Source organism: Ascaphus truei, chromosome 2 (genome assembly GCF_040206685.1).
Source record: "Ascaphus truei isolate aAscTru1 chromosome 2, aAscTru1.hap1, whole genome shotgun sequence".
Classification (NCBI taxonomy): domain Eukaryota; kingdom Metazoa; phylum Chordata; class Amphibia; order Anura; family Ascaphidae; genus Ascaphus; species Ascaphus truei.
This window is the reverse complement of record NC_134484.1, coordinates 375,279,444-375,295,784: the sequence shown is the minus strand read 5'-3', so window position 1 is coordinate 375,295,784 and position 16,341 is coordinate 375,279,444. Positions and strand designations below refer to the sequence as shown.

At 40.5% G+C, this 16,341-nt stretch overlaps 1 protein-coding gene across 1 annotated transcript in view; it reads left to right on the top strand.

Moving 5' to 3' along the window:
• PIK3R4 (phosphoinositide-3-kinase regulatory subunit 4) overlaps positions 1-12,326 on the top strand; it is a 28,163-nt gene extending 15,837 nt beyond the window's left edge. Inside the window, exons 12-20 of the mRNA XM_075587083.1 lie at positions 674-884; positions 2,819-2,984; positions 4,006-4,170; positions 5,943-6,154; positions 6,648-6,794; positions 8,101-8,201; positions 8,895-8,983; positions 9,831-9,942; positions 11,809-12,326. Of these exons, the coding sequence (XP_075443198.1) occupies positions 674-884; positions 2,819-2,984; positions 4,006-4,170; positions 5,943-6,154; positions 6,648-6,794; positions 8,101-8,201; positions 8,895-8,983; positions 9,831-9,942; positions 11,809-11,979 (1,374 nt within the window). The 3' untranslated portion in view covers positions 11,980-12,326. The remainder of the gene's footprint in view (positions 1-673; positions 885-2,818; positions 2,985-4,005; positions 4,171-5,942; positions 6,155-6,647; positions 6,795-8,100; positions 8,202-8,894; positions 8,984-9,830; positions 9,943-11,808) is intronic.
• Positions 12,327-16,341: the final 4,015 nt, after the last annotated feature.

The following is a 16,341-nucleotide window of genomic DNA, read 5'->3' as shown; positions in this document are numbered from 1 at the left end:
AAAACCTATTAAAAATGGCATTAAGATCGAATAAAAAAAAACAACAACAAAAAAATACAGTACTGTAGTATTCAATAATGACTAATTTATTCTGGGGAAAAAATATACGATTTCAATGTTTTTTGCTGCTTTAAATTGATGTCCCAATAGGAAGATGTTGTGACTTTCTATTGGTCTGAGATTTATAAGACCTTTTGTTTCCCTTGGCGAGAGATTTAAACCTGATTTTAAAGGAAAAAAGTGTGTGTGGGGGGAGGATTGCGGCTTTAAGGTCAACGTATGAAGACTGGGAAAATGAAGCGCAGGCCATTATAGTTTTATGTTGTATTTTTTTTCTTGACCAATTTATTAATTCACAAAGTACACAATTGTAACGTAATGCAATATTACGTGGCATAAAATATTTGACACCTGTTAATATTGATATTGAAGTAATACCGTTCGCCGGCAATTAATCCCACGTTTATTTCTGGAGTGATCTAATCCCTTTTTCATTGCATTGCATTTCTGTCTCCTGCTGTGAACAGAGGGCAGTTTATATTCCAGTAGCTGTATAAGTCAGAATAAACGCGTTGGAGGAGGTTGTGTCTTTATACGTTGGGGATCAGATAACCTAAATATTTCTGCTCTATTTCTTCCTGTAATACGTTTCGTTTTTATAACCTTTATCCAGACATCTGATGGAGTAGGGATCCAGTCTAGGAGGCCCACCATGCAGATTTATACCAGCACATCATTGCCTCCTGCCTTTCAAATACGCATGACCACATGCAAAAGTGAACTTCAGCAGCTGATCCAGCAGAAGAGGGAGCAGTGTAATGCAGAGAGACTAGCGAAGCATATGATGGAGAGTGCTGAATGGGAGAGTAAGCCACCGCCAACAGGTACACGAGAGATCCTAGCATTATTATTTGCAGAACCCCTTCTGACCTCCCCATAAAGTGAGCTGTGCTGCACAGCACGTGTCCCATCTATTCTTATCATGTCCCGCGTCCTCACTTCTATCACACTGCTGCCTGAGTGACGATGGGGATTGGTTTCCATAGAAACGTATTTGGTGTGAGTTACTACTTCGCGTTTCCCAGCACATGTGGCAGACTTGGATAATGTCTCATATTTCCCTGGTACTCAACTAGGGAGAACTGCCATTTTTCTCATGCTCAAAGTGCTTTCAAATGAATATAGCAGCCAACTCCAGTTCCCAAGGGCCAACCAACAGGTCAGGTTTTCAGGATATCCCTGCTTCAGCACAGTCTTTGATTGAGCCACCGGTGCTGAAGCAGGGATATCCTGAAAACCTGACCTGTTGGTGGCCCTTGAGGACTGGAGTTGGCCACCCCTAGTATATAGGATAAATCAGTAACACTGTGTTTTTAAAGAATTGACAAATTGTGGATGTCTTATTTTCAACAATATTCAGGGCCTACTGTATGTACTATCAGGAGAAATGGGGACACCACTTCCCTCAGCGACGCTACTCAGACTAGATCAGGCACAGATACAATATTGGGACGTATATACAGCGCAATGTAAGAGAAATCCCACGTAGCCACACTGTATAACACAGTGGTATCCGGCCCCTCTGTAACCTCTTCACTGAGGAACACTGTTGGTGTGTGGGATCCTGTCGGCGTGCTCCTACCGAGGTGCTTGCGAAAACAAATGGAGAGAAGGCGGTGCAGCTGCCTACGTCAGTAAAACAGACCGGGACTCCTCTGGATCAGCAAACTATACTTTTATTGGCACATTAAACAGCAAAAAGTGTCCGCTCTAAATTAGAGCGGACACTTTTTGCTATATTGGGGCTTATGCAGAGAGGAACGTTAAAAAAGTTTAAAATGGCTGTAAAATAGCCACAGATTTGCCGTTAGTGAAGGTGTTATGCAGAGAACGTCGTTAACTCATTTCGGCAAAAAACTGCTAATTGCCAACTTATCCTGGCTATTTGAAACTCGCCATACTAATGCACATATTGGCGTGTTCCAGCGATTCGGAGCTTCTGGAATACCACGCTATATTAGCATGGCGAGTTTCAGGTTCTCGCCACGAGTTTGGCGAGTTTTACAGCTCTGAAAAATTTTCTGGCACTTTTAAAAATCGCGCCATTTTCTCCCGAGTTCAAGGATTTCTGGCTAGTTTTTTCGCCAGAAGATGGCGCTATTTCCTTATCTATGCTCTCTGCATGAGCCCCTTAATGTGCCAATAAATTTATTGTGTGCTGATCCAGACGAGTCCCGGTCTGTTTTACTGACGTAGGCAGCTGCACCGCTGCCTTCTCTCCATTTGCTATTGTATGTACTAAGCAGAGCTTTTTGATGAGATGTTCCAATCAAATATGGCCCCTTTCTGGTTTTTCTTTTTTCCCCCCAATATCAGCAAGACCATGATACAGTGAAGCACCCCACACCCCAAACTACAGATTGGTTTTTTGGCTTTTTTAAATTGGTCTTTTATTTACAGCCTGCTTTTCTAAAGAAGCAGATGTCCAGTACTATCCTCTAGAAAAAGAAGAATTAGATGAAAATAATAATAACCAGAATAAAATAAAAAATTTAAGTTGTGCAACGTTTCATTTTGATTAATGGTGGGGAAAAATAGGTTTTACACACTACTAGCCATTTAAGCTATTTTAATAATCTATTCAACATACTGTAGGGTCACCTTCCTAGTGCTGGAGCCGAATTCATCAGCTGCTCAGCTCTATTCTTATTTCAAAGGAATGGAGATGAACCCCTCTCCCGCCTGGGGAAGACTATCACAGTATATAGAATAGGGGCCTTAGAGAGGATGATCACTAAACATGTGTGTCTCTTGTCAGGGTGGCATCCTAAAGGACTGTTGGTAGCACACCTGCATGAACATAAAGGCCCTGTAAACCGCATCCGGGTGTCGGACGAACATTCAATGTTTGCCACCTGCTCAAACGATGGGACAGTAAAGATCTGGAACAGCCAAAAAATGGAAGGAAAGACCACAACCACAAGGTATGTGTGAACAGTGTACACCACTTCTATCAATCTATTGTTGGGATGCACAAAGCTCGGGGGATTGGAGAACAAGCCCTGCACTGAATGCCAATTAACACTGGATTGAGCTTCAATACGCTTATCGAAGCTTAGTGAATCTTCACTCTCTGTCACTGTATAGCTTATTTTAAACAGAATTATTCGATGAAACTATCTCAAACATCCAAAAAAGTGTATGTATGTATATATGTATATATGTGTATATATATATATATATATTTATTTATTTATTTCAAGTTACTGTCACTTAATTGTGGCTGCAAAAATTGGTGTGATTTTGAGCCGACAAGCAGCCCAGATTTACCTGAGGATCACTTGTTGATATTGTCTCTGAATCAATTCTGTGCTGCTCAAAAAATATTGGAGCAGAGAACCAACATGTCTCCCTTACCCTACAGAGGGGTTTGCAGCAGTGTGGAGTTTACTCTGAAATAACATTCTGTGCCTTTCAGTTGTAAGCCGTTTAGTTGCTAATGATTATAAAGTAGAGCAGGGGTAGCCAACTCCTGTCCTTAAGTGCTACCAACAGGCCAGGATTACAGGATACCCCTGCTTCAGCACAGGTGGTGCAGTCTTCGATTGATCCTTTGATTGTGCCACCTGTGCTGAAACAGGGATATCTTGAAAAGTGGACCTGTTGTTAGCTCTTGAGGAATGAAGTTGGGTACTCCTGAAGTAGAGTATAGGAACAGAATGCACTCACACCGTTTAGTAGTTGTTTCTTTGTTGTATTAGTGCAGGAACCAGAGTTTGAAACTGTCCCTTAGCCGCTTCCTGTAGTATCCAGTCCTGGGACTCTCTTGGATACCTGACGAAGGGGGTTGCGCCCTCCGAAACGTTGTGCAATGTGCCTCCACTCTGGGTTAGCCGCAGAATTTAAAAATGTACTTCTAAATACAGACTTCTGAAGTAATAAACTTTGTGGCGGAGCATTTCTCTTTTTACTAGTTGCTAATGATCTCTTCTTTTTGTAACTTAGGTCAATATTAACGTATTCTCGCATTGGCGGGCGTGTTAAGACACTGACCTTTTGCCAGGGATCTCACTATTTAGCTGTAGCTTCAGACAATGGCAACATTCAGCTTCTTGGCATAGAAGCCTCTAAACACCCCAAGTCTCCAAAGATTCATCCACTACAAAGCAGGTGCGTTTTATTCTCCGCTTATTACTACAGTAGTACTACAATGCAAATCCTGTTTTTGCCCGTATATGTATTTTTGTGGTGGTGTGTATGTCCATCATATTTAAACGTGTTTCACACTTCATTTGGTTGTTTTCACTCTGTGATGCCCTATATATTTGTTTGTACATATCTGCACTAGTTTAGGGTCATATTGCTGTCCTATATATACACAACTTTCCTTACGGGAGCAATCCAAGCAATATCCTACATGTTTTTTTAAATTATTTCTGTAGTATTAGACAATACTTTTTTTTTTAATTTTTTTTATTCAACTCTCAGTGCTATTTTGAATGAGTTTTAATATACTGAGTATCCTTTGATTTCTATAGCAGGTTTTAGCCACCTCCCCAGCAGTGTAAGATCTTCCTAAGGCCGCGCCCATGCTTAGCGCGGCAGCATGCACGGCGCAACCAAGCACATTAAAGTCTATAGTAGCGTCCATAGAGCGACGGCGTGGCTGGTTTTTCGCAAGACAATTTTTTTTCTTTGTCTCGTGACGGCCGGGTCACGTGAGCGGCTCAGCCAATGACGGCGAACTACTCATGTGACATCATGGGCACGCCCACGGCACGCCTCCCCATCGCTGTGGATCACAGGTCACAGATCGCTAGGACGACAGGCGCGCATGACGTCACGCGCGTCCTAGAATGGACGCAGCCTAACACTTTCCTGTTTCTGGTAATTTGTTGCAAATATTCCCAGCAGTTTGAGGTGTAAACTGTAACAATAGATAATGTTACTTTAGTAATGTAAGAATACGTTGTAGCTGCTGAGTTACACTGACTGAAGGATTTGAAACTGAAAGGCAGCCATTCGGTGAAACCTGGGAAGCAGGGTTTTGCTGATCGACCAGGGGAGAAGCAATCGATCGGCAGCTTAGGTAATTAGTTTTCAAAACAAAAAAATTTAATATATTTTTTAAGATGCTTGGGTTGCCTCTTTAAAGCTGTAATCTATGCTGTTAGTTTTTAACATATATTTTTAACCTTATTTGAAACATGGGGTTCCCTGAGCTGTACCATGGCACTCCAAGCTGCAACAATACAATCACATGGGTCAACTTCACTCTGGCAGCCAATAGGAAGCTGTGACTTCATGGATTGATATAGCAGCTTCTGATTGGGTGGCCCTGCAGCCATCTTTGTTTTTTTTTGCAAGTACTGTACTGACAAAAGTAAAAAATGTATGGTAATCCAGGGACTATGAGCTATGAGTAGTGCTGTTCAGCTCTAGTGGAACCCTTTGTTTATATCAGATAAAAACAAAATAACTTTTTTTTTGGGGGGGGGGGAGGGGGAAGATTGCTGCCTCAATATGCTGTGAATTTTAGCACTGGTTGGTAAATCTGGTACAGTCTCTCAGTGTTGTTTGCTGTAGGGGTTTAAAAAAAAAAAAAAACTTTTAGCAGGTTTGAAGCAGGGGGTCTCTGGAGCTGAACCGCTTTGATTTCAGCTCTGGTGACCCCTTGCTTTCCGAGATCCGTTAATCTGAAGGTGCTGCCGGTATCCTCCCTATTCTGGTGCTGGCACTAAACCGGTTAATGATGAGAGGGCGAAACCAAGGGCTTCATGTAATACATCGCAATAGCAAACAGTTTTAATGTCAACGTTAAATGAAGTAAATGGTGTTGACGTGTGATAAACTGCTGCTAAGACACAAACTATACAGATGACAAAGTAGCTGTAGAGTTGGAGGGGGAAAAAAAAAGCTGTGTTTCTGTTACCATGCTTTAGATACTTGGATCCGCACGAAGATGGCTGTGTGGTGGATATGCATCAATTCAATTCGGGGTCGCAGTCTGTGCTGGCCTATGCCACTGTGAATGGTTCCTTAGTGGGCTGGGACTTGAGATCCTCCAGCAATGCCTGGACATTGAAACATGATCTGAGATTAGGACTTATAACCTCGTTTGCTGTGGATATCCACCAGTGCTGGCTGTGCATCGGTAAGACCCATTACATTTCCTTGCCATTTCAGCAGCTCAATGACATGTATTTTTTTGAAGCTGAAGTGTCTCAGTGACCACTGTTCTCCACAGGATGGAGCTGTGGTTGGGTGTATAAATTTTTAATAAAATTAATTCTTTTATTTATTAATTTTTTTAACCTTTTCTTGTAAGAAAGTTTTTTTTTTTGGGGGGGGGAATGCAAAAGGTGATGCAGAAGAGGGGAAGAAGTGTCATATCTTTAGGTAAAATCTTCAAAAATGATCCTTTAGTAGGGTCCTGGTAACAGAACTGAAAACCTGTACCGGTTATTTCTAAACTTGATCTGTCAGTGCTTTTTATCAGGGAGCTGGGGGGAAAAAGCGAGAAAAGTGTCTGAAATATAAACGCATATGGATTCGTATAACACAAACAGAAAACAAATATTACAGTACACAGCTATTTTAAGTACACATTGGCAGGTTGTTTTCTTTAAGTATTGTTTCTCAACAAGGTACCAGCAGTGGAACTATGGCATGCTGGGACATGAGATTCCAATTGCCAATATCCAGCCATACGCATCCTGCCCGCGCACGCATCAGACGCCTCCTTATGCATCCGCTGAGCATGCACACTATGTATCAGTCCTGGGTAATAGCAGGTAAGGGGGAAAAATACAGTTTTGTTTTTTGTTTAAGAAATAGAGCTGTTTTAGGCTCTTTACCTGTTAGGGAGATGTTGGACAGTTGAGGGCTCGAGGGGCACTTAAGTTGAGAAAGTCCTTACTAGAGATGGTTGAACTTATTGACGGTCGACCCGCAAGCTTTCGTCAATCTTCGCAAACCCTCGAAAGATTGTCTGCACATTTTTTCATTTCTAATTCACATGAAAGCATAGAAATTTGCCTGAAGCCTCCATTTTGCATACTTTTGCAAAAAAAAAAAACGTTTTTGGGTGTTTGTGACGTGTTTCTATTTGGTGTGAAAAGCGAAAAGTTCCCCCGTCTCTAGTACTTATCTGACTTGTCAGGACTGGCAAACTGTTCACCATTGCTATGAGAAGTTTGGCTTAACTAGTCATCAGATTGAAGCACTGTATGTGTTTTGTGTTGGTAGTCTGCACATTTATTTTCTGTGTTTACTTATAGGCTCATTATGTATGAACATGTGTAGCTTGAAATACAAAGATTTATTTTTTGAGCAGTAACGTTGTTCGGGTCAATCAGAGTGCCGGGTTCTCCGTATCAACCCACCAGGTTTATTATTTGTTTTATAAAGTACTTTGTATATATAAATATGTGATTTATGCATATACAAAAAAAAAAAAAAGTCAGAAGTATAAGTAATCGGAATAACTGAAAGTCTGTCAATTTAGTCTAATCTGTACCTCCTTATTTTGGCCGCTGGGCTCCTGAGGACTGGAGTTGGCCACTCCTGTGGTAGTAGCTACATCAAACTGCACCCAAAGAGTCAAAGATCAAAAAAACTGTTTTGATCTCTTAACTGTTAATCTTAAGGAGTTAAGGGGAGTTTAAGAAAACAATTTTTGAAGTTTGAATAAATAAACATTCAGTTCAAATCCTCCCTTGGCAACTTACATTTTAGGAAAACCAAGTTACCTCCCTCTCTATTCCCAGGACCAAATAAAACGAGATCGATATCGGAGTAAAAAAAAATCCTTCCTAGAATTATTTTAACTTAAAAAAAAAAATATATATATATATATATATACATACATACACTATGGGCATTTTATACTTCTGGTTATTTATTGAGTTTAGAAAGAAGACCTGGTAGGCACCACAAGTTTGATATACTAAATGTCTCAAAGCCTTAGCGCACCTGGAGACCCATTCAAGTTATTAGGTGAGCTAAAGCTTAACAAAGTTGACTAAATCTGTATTGCATATTTTAAGATGGGGCACATGGAAGCCTCTTATTGATCATCCTCTCTTGCTTCACACCTAGCTGTTCAAGGCAATAATGAAGTCTCCATGTGGGACATGGAGACTGGCGACCGGCGATTCACCTTGTGGGCTAGCAACGCTCCTCCACTCTCTGAGATGCAGGTCTGTCTCTACCTTCCCTATGGATTCCTACTTTTGTTTTCTGCGCATAATCTTCGGTATGTTTCTGTAGTTTTTTAGGTCTGTTTTATATATAAATGTACTGTTACAGGAAAGACTCCTACCTTTCTTATAAGATCCTGTTTAATGTAATTGTTAGGAAAGAGCGCAACATTTTTAGTTGTTTACCAAATTATAACAGAGAAAAACCATGGGTACATTTTTATAATGTTAAATAATTTGAACGGATTAACCCCTCGATTAACAACTTGCAATCTGTTACTGGCACCCACGGGGTTAATATTGGCAACAAGACTAAGTAACTCGGGGGGTAACGTCACTGTCTTCGAAGCAGGTGAACACAGTTTGAATCCCAGTGTCTTTTCTCTTTGGCCAAATCACTTGATCTCCCTGTGCCTCCTGCACCAAAATTAGACTATAAGATCTACAGGACAGGGAGTCACTGTGCCTGAAGAGTTCTATGTACAGCGCTGTGTATATTGGCAGTAATATATAAGACAACACGAGATCTCTCTCAGCTAATATCTTAATAATGGACTTCAGGGCCCAGATTCACAAAAAGTTGCAAAGCTTTAGCACACCTTAATCCTATCAAGTTGAATGAGAGTTGAGACATACTAAAGCTTCGCACCATTAAGTGAATCTAGGCCTAATTGTTTCCTTTATTTTAAACAGCCTTCGCCTCACAGTGTCCATGGAATTTACTGTAGTCCAGCAGATGGCAACCCCATATTATTGACTGCAGGATCAGATATGAAAATAAGGTAAATAAACTATGCATGAAACAAGTGAATGTGCAAGAAATAACTACGATTCTATTTTTGGGGGGATTTTTTTATTTTTTTTTAAAGACTGCTACTTAATAAAAGTAGTATTTTTGCTGTCTACTGAAGAAAATGGATATTTATTTATTATTTATTTATAAAATATTTTACCAGGAAAATACCTTGAGAGCTATTTCTCGTTTTCACGTTTGTCCTGGGCACAATAATAAAGTTGACAACATTAAAAGTTACTGTTACAAACATGTTTAACATGGGAAACAGCCAAAGCCTTGAAGGAATTGGGACAGGAAGCAGATGTGGTAATTTGTTCCAGCAGTGGGGGTGTTCGGTAAAAAAACACCCCCCCCCCCTTTCCTCTGAACGATCCTTCCATTAGATTGAGTAACATTGAATAGAAATACGGTAGATATATCAAGACTTGGGACTTGGCCATATCTCAGTACGAACTGTGACTTTTGGCTTATACAAGAAGTTCCATGCCCTTAGTTCATCTAGTTTGGGCAGTAAGCTACGAATATTTATGTAGATGACAGATTGTCCGTTTGGGAATTTAAAAAGGGACATTTTCTGTGGTGTGGAAAAGAGGGCCTGGGTTTAATTCAATATCACCTGCTGATGATTGCTTATAAATAAAAATTTTTTTTTTAAAAAAAAGGAATATAAATGTAAATGTGTGTTGCAAAGAAATTATATTTGCAATGGCAGTTTGATGAAAAAATATGCACACAGTTTCATACTATTTTTATTTTTTAAATGCTTTAATTTCCTTTGTTTATCTCATTGTTTTTTTTTTCATATTCTATAACCTTCTGGTTCTTACTTGGAGATTCTGGAATCTGGCCTGCCCAAAGAGATCCTACATTATTGCAGGAAGCACTAACAATGTGACACCTGTATCCTACTTTAGCAAGATAATTGAGGGGACTGAAGTTGTTCAGGTAACCTGTCTGTTTCTGATGTTCAAAACAGTCAACTTGTACAGACATTTGCTGACACTTTGTATTGTTTAAGACTTTTAATAAAGACACCTGCTTTACAATATGCTGTAGGGCCAAAGTTGACTCCCTGATAAATACTCACTGCAGTGGTCAATGTAGAATACATTTATCCCCTATTTATCGTGGGCCCTGCAGAGAAAGTGACAGTGACCTGACCTTTGTTTTGTTTGTGGATGAATTGATACGAGCTGAAAAAGTAACCGATACTACAGCTTGCTTCATTTTCAAGCAAAGTAGTTTATGACAGAACTATAAAACAACTGTAGATGACCAACCGCTCAACCTATTTATATCAAGAGGTAATTATGTGATACATATACATCGGTGCTTAGGGACACCCATTAACCTATTAATCAACAAGTGTCCAGCATTACGCCTAAACTAGATTCCTTATGCTGCACTCCAAACGTACAAATATATTGAGACTTAGTCATGAAATCTTAATACTGTATTCCTATTGTGGCAATGTAAGGCAAATAAACAACTACTTATAAAGCAATATTTCCAAGAGAAAAACCTGACGCGATTGGTAGGCCATTCTCTGACGCCTGCTGAAGAATATATGTAGTGTCAATTTTCTCGAAAATAGATTCAGATCTTTTATAGTTTCAACGGTGTTCATTTTATTTGTAGGACAGAAGGATAAGCCCACTGACAATACTTTCATATGCGCTTGGTCAAGTTTTCTTTTAGAGAGATTTATAACTTGTGTTACCTCCTGAGATTTCTTTTTGTTGAACCTCTTGGGTGCTTGCTCCTTGTATGCCCATCTGTTTCTGTCTCGTAAGAACTCGGCCCGTCCCCTTCTTGTCTTCCGAGGGTGGTGTCTATACCAACCTGTTCTAAAAAAGACAATGTAGTTAGGGTGGAGTGGGGTAATGGGCGTAGTCCACTAGATATATTGGTGGGTCTATTCTCTCGGTGATCCGATTCTGTTAAGCTGGCTGAACCTTCCCATTCGGTAGATGATTCTGCTGTCTTTGTTAATTGTCTAGATTTAGTCTGTCTGATTTTATATCTAAAGAATTTGATCATCTTGAAAGTCCAGCGAATCTCGCATACATTTTCGTTGTTTTCTATTTTTTATGTCTGTTGTCAGTTTCTCGATATTGAGTTTTAATCTCTTTTCAAGATCCACAAAATCTGGATCATCCTGCCAGATCAAAATCAATTATTACCTTCAAAAGTTCAGCAGAGCATTTCAATAGTATGTTTTCCCAAAATTTCTAAAAGTACTCATCAGAAATCTGGTGTGAGGGGGCGAGGTTGACCCTAAGGCGCCTTGGTATAAGCTCGGATTTGAGATAATTCTCGAGGCTTTTTGTCTGCAGGCTATAAGTTCTATTGAGATCTGAATATAAATTGTGGATATCTTTTGTTGGTAAGTTATCCACTGGTTTATTAGTGTTGGAAAAATTGTTAAGAGCTTCACTCCTCCAGATCCCGAAATCTGTTTTGTTAGACAGGAATCCAGTCATGTTGGCTATTGTAAAAACAACAAATCTCCTATATATAGTAAGGGTTATTAATTGATGCTAACATATATGTTCAGCATCCCTGGAGATGCCTGGGATCTGGTGGGTCAGAAAGGAACCCGCTTGAATTCCCAATAACAGTAAAACAACTGTTGACACTTGTTGATTAATATGACAGAACTATTCCAGCCACCTAACATTTTTCGATATTAGACTTTAAATATAAAATAAATCTGGGAAGCAGTGTTTATTTTACACACCTGTAATACCTGCTCGCTTTGCCTGCACTCAATAAACGTAATGCAAAGTTCTGGCTTTCCTTCACATACAGGAAATTCAAAGCAAGCATACAGTGGGACCCAGTGAAGATGCCCCTCGTCGAGGACCAGAGTCGCTGCCAGCGGGACACCATGACATCATTACCGACATGGCCACCTTCCAAACCACACAGGGTTTCATAGTAACTGCCTCCAGAGATGGCATTGTAAAAGTGTGGAAGTAAAGATTTACATTAACACCAAAGTTGGTTTTTAGATAAAAAAATTTTTTAAGGAACTGTGAAAGCTGCCATGGTATTATAAAACCTGACGCTCAGGGCAGTTTCTAAAGAAAAAAAGACGTTTCAAAAAGTTCTCTTCACATTTGTGATCTGTATATATGAAAATAACTGCAATGCCATTCTTTTTTTTTTTTATGCACAAACTATATAAACTAGAACCGTAATATGTCAAACATATGTAATGATTTGCATTTTGAAAGGATGTTTAGAAGAGTGGAAGTAAAAGCAAGGGTTTTGCACTAATGTTCTAATTTACTGCTAATAAATAATATGCTAATAAATATGCCTAATATATGCAGTCATCTAGCATTATTCATAATAGTCATTATACAGTAGGTATATTTAACTAGTGGGCGAGGTCGTGTATTTAACATTGTACAGTTACTCTTTGGCGTTGGCAATTATTTTGACTGGGGGCCACTTGCCGTGCTTTGGTAAGCTTTGGGGGCCAAACACTTAATGTAGATTGTGTGGCCTCACATGCTCCTCACCAGCTTCTCCCCCACATACTCCCCTCACCAGCTTCTCCCCCACATGTCCCCTCCTCACCAGCTTCTTCTCTCCTCACCAGCTTCTCCCCCACATGCTCCCCTCTCCAGCTTCTCCCCCACATATCCCCTCCTCACCAGCTTCTTCCCTCCTCACCAGCTTTTCCCCCACATGTCCCCTCTTCTACAACTTCTCCCCCACATGCTCTTCTCACCTGCATCTCCCCTACATGCCCACCATTTCTCTTACTCCATTCATCCTCACCCCTCTCCGATCCCCCCCCTTCCGCTTTTCATCCCCCTTCTCTCACCGCCCTTTCTCTTCCATTCCTACCTGATATAATAGTAAAGCGGCGGTGGACATGGAGGGAGCCCACTCACGTGGGGAATACGAAAGTTGCTGAACTTCCGGTGGGACCTAGCTTCCATGTTAGGCCCAACATGGGTGAGCTGCCAAGGCTCTTGCTTCCGATGATGCTCTCTCCTGCCGCTGCGCTCTCTCCTGTCTCATGAGACATGAAAGTAATATTAGGAAAAAGGGAGTCCCTGTCTCAAAGAGCTTATAAGCTTAGTGGTGCGTAGGAAGAACGTACAGAGACAGTACCTCAAAAGAAAGAAGGGTGCTACATAGCAAAAATATTCTTTATAGGGTTAAAAGCAATAATGCATTCAATGTATGAGTAAAAACTAAGTAATTGCCTGGTGTAAGGGACTGCTACTGATGAGCCCGATGTTAAGAGATTCAGTTCTTCTTCATGACAGTCTTATCAGGTCCTTGAGGTGAGGGGGGAGCCGATGTTGTCCACCTATTGGTATAGTCGCTGCTGGAGTGTTCGTCCTCTTGGTATTCCCTCAGCGGTGCCTCTCTCTTTGCGCTGGCTGTGGTGGGTGGCATCCTCTCATCGGCTGAACCTGGAAGTGATGTCAAACGTGACGTGTCACTGCAAGGTCAACGGAGGATCCTCTGGGCTGCAGCTGATGTCCATGACCGGCAGGCAAACTCTGAAACGGCAATGGGAAGTCTACTCAATGCTGATCGTTAATCCGAACAGCAATGGGAGGTCTGCTCAGTGCTGATAGCTGATCCTACGCGCTTTACTAACGTATGGCTTCCCAGAGGAAAGCGTGAGACTGCTATTGACTGGCAGGCTTAAGTACAACTTTTATTTACTATATGCTGGCTAATGTTTAATTTTTAATTGGCAAATTATGCTATTATCCAGATCTAGATAATAGGGCCTGTGGCCATTACTGTATGTGTTGGGGCAGGGGAGAGGGGGCTGGTAGTAGGGTGCCCATTGATTGCCAATGTGGTTATCTGTTCCCCTGTTGAGGGCATAGGTAACCACAGTGGCAATCAATAGGTTTATTGCCTATTGTTTATTTCAATGTATTGTACAGTATTGTATCGTCAATTTAATTGTATAGTGGGGTGTTTTCATTTATTTTGCTGCAAAATTGGGAAAGCGCTGTTAGCCATTTGGCTACTAGTGCTTTTGCCCATTTGTGTCTGTGGTGATGGGCGTAGAGGCGGGGGGAGATGGGGGTAGTTGCCCCGGAGCGAGTGGTTAGACATCCCAGGTGGGTCGCCAGGGAGGAGTTAACCCTTAATTTCCATAGTGGTTACAAGAGCTAAGGTATTTAAGGGGTTAACCTGTCCGGCAACTACAGTACACCCTTCAGCAACCCCATTAAAACACCAGTAACCCCTTAATTATCTTAGCGGCTAGCCACTAAAGCAATGAAGCTGCTTTTATTTAATTTTAATTACATAGTTTTGAAGCAAGGGGCTGAACCTCATTAATTTCAGGGAATCGCTTCAGTGCATATTGGATAATTACCTAATGCATTAGTTTTAGTGCCCGATTATCCTTCAATAGGCATTTGAGGGGGTTAATGGATATGGTGCCTTTCTTTCGTTACCTGTGTGACACAATGACAGTCTACAGTAATGGATGTTAACTTTTACAGAACCATACTGTAGCTAATAGGGAAAAAAGGTAATAAACATAAGGAAAAGGGCAGTCATAAAACTGATCAGGATAGCTAATTAAATGCTCTTCCAGTGCAACTAAATAGGGACATTTAGACAAGGTTGTCCTATAAATGCTTTTTACACATAACTACTGCTAAATGAAAAAACTGGAAAAATGCATCACTTGAGTTCCAAGCAGAAGGAACTAACAGCAGTAAATGGAAGGAGGCCATGTAATGAGGACATCTTTGGGACGGAGTGGAATATTTAATCCTGTATGTTACATGGGTTTGGAAAGGGAGAAGGAATGAGAATCCAGGGGGGAAAAAAATGTTTTTGACATGAATTGTAGTCCAACAGTTATTGTGTTTGTGTATTTGCCACCGTTAATGCAGTAGTTTGCTCAATTATTTCTAACTAAAAACAATAGTTAACAAAAAAAAAAAAAATAATAAAGCAGAAAACATTGCCCAGCAAAGAATTGAGAGAGAATTGATTTGAGGTAAGAGTTTTAACAGAATTATTTATATATATATAATGGGGAAAGGCGGGGTTGCAGACCTGCCTAAGACATGCAGATGAGCATACAGTTGTATTTGCATATATATATATATATATACACAAATACAACTGTATGCTCATCTGCATGTCTTAGGCAGGTCTGCAACCCCGCCTTTCCCCATTATCACCCAGCATACAGCACTTCCACTGCAGCAAGGGATTCTGGGAAATGACATGCAAATGAGCACACAGTGTCACTTTTTGCCTCAAAACCCATTTTTAACATGGTTCCCTGTAGGCTTAAGCTTGCTGCATGGTCACAGCTTTGAGCACAGCCAGGGTTAAGGTGCATACCCAGAAAACCACCCACAGACAGCTGTTTTTGAGGCAAAAAGTGACACTGTGTGCTCATTTGCATGTCATTTCCCAGAATCCCTTGCTGCAGTGGAAGTGCTGTATGCTGGGTGATAATGGGGAAAGGCGGGGTTGCAGACCTGCCTAAGACATGCAGATGAGCATACAGTTGTATTTGCATATTTGCTTTCCTGTGGAGGGTTTTTGTCACTTTTTTTACTCACCATAACTTAACTCAGTTATATATATATATATATATATATATATATATTACTGTAAATATTACGGTATGCTCATTTGCATGTCTTAGACAGGTCTGCAACCCTGTCTTTCCCCATTATCACCCAGCATACAGCGCTTCCACTGCAGCAAGGGATTCTAGGAAATGACATGCAAATGAGCACTCAGTGCCACCTTTTGTCTCAAGCTCGTATTACACAAGCAAATCCTCAAGCCAATGCATGCTGTTTTAGACACAGCTTTTAGACAGAGTCTGGGATGAGATGCAAAAAAAAATATATATATATATATATATATATTTCTGCCACAGACGACAGAGAAGCCCAATGCTACATCCAACATGACAAAAATACACAGTAAAATACTTATATATTCTCTTGATAAAGGGTCATTTAGTTTAACCCTTTGGCCAAAGCGTTGTAAGCTTGCAAGCCACGACAAGGCAAACACCCGTTCGCAAGTCCTAACACTACCAGATAAAATACTAATATACCTCTATTAGGATTAAAATTTTCAGGGGTTCCAAAAAGAGCTTGCTGGGGTTTTATGTTATGATATATATATATATATATATATATATATATATATTTTTTGCCCAACCAATTCAAATGCTCAAAATGACAAATATTCGTATGTATAATTGTGATCGTCTTCAGGGAGAAAAATATGGAATAGAGAAATTGGGGAACCCTTAGCGGTAATATTCAATTCTTCATGGAGTGTAAACTGATTCAAACTCTGGACACC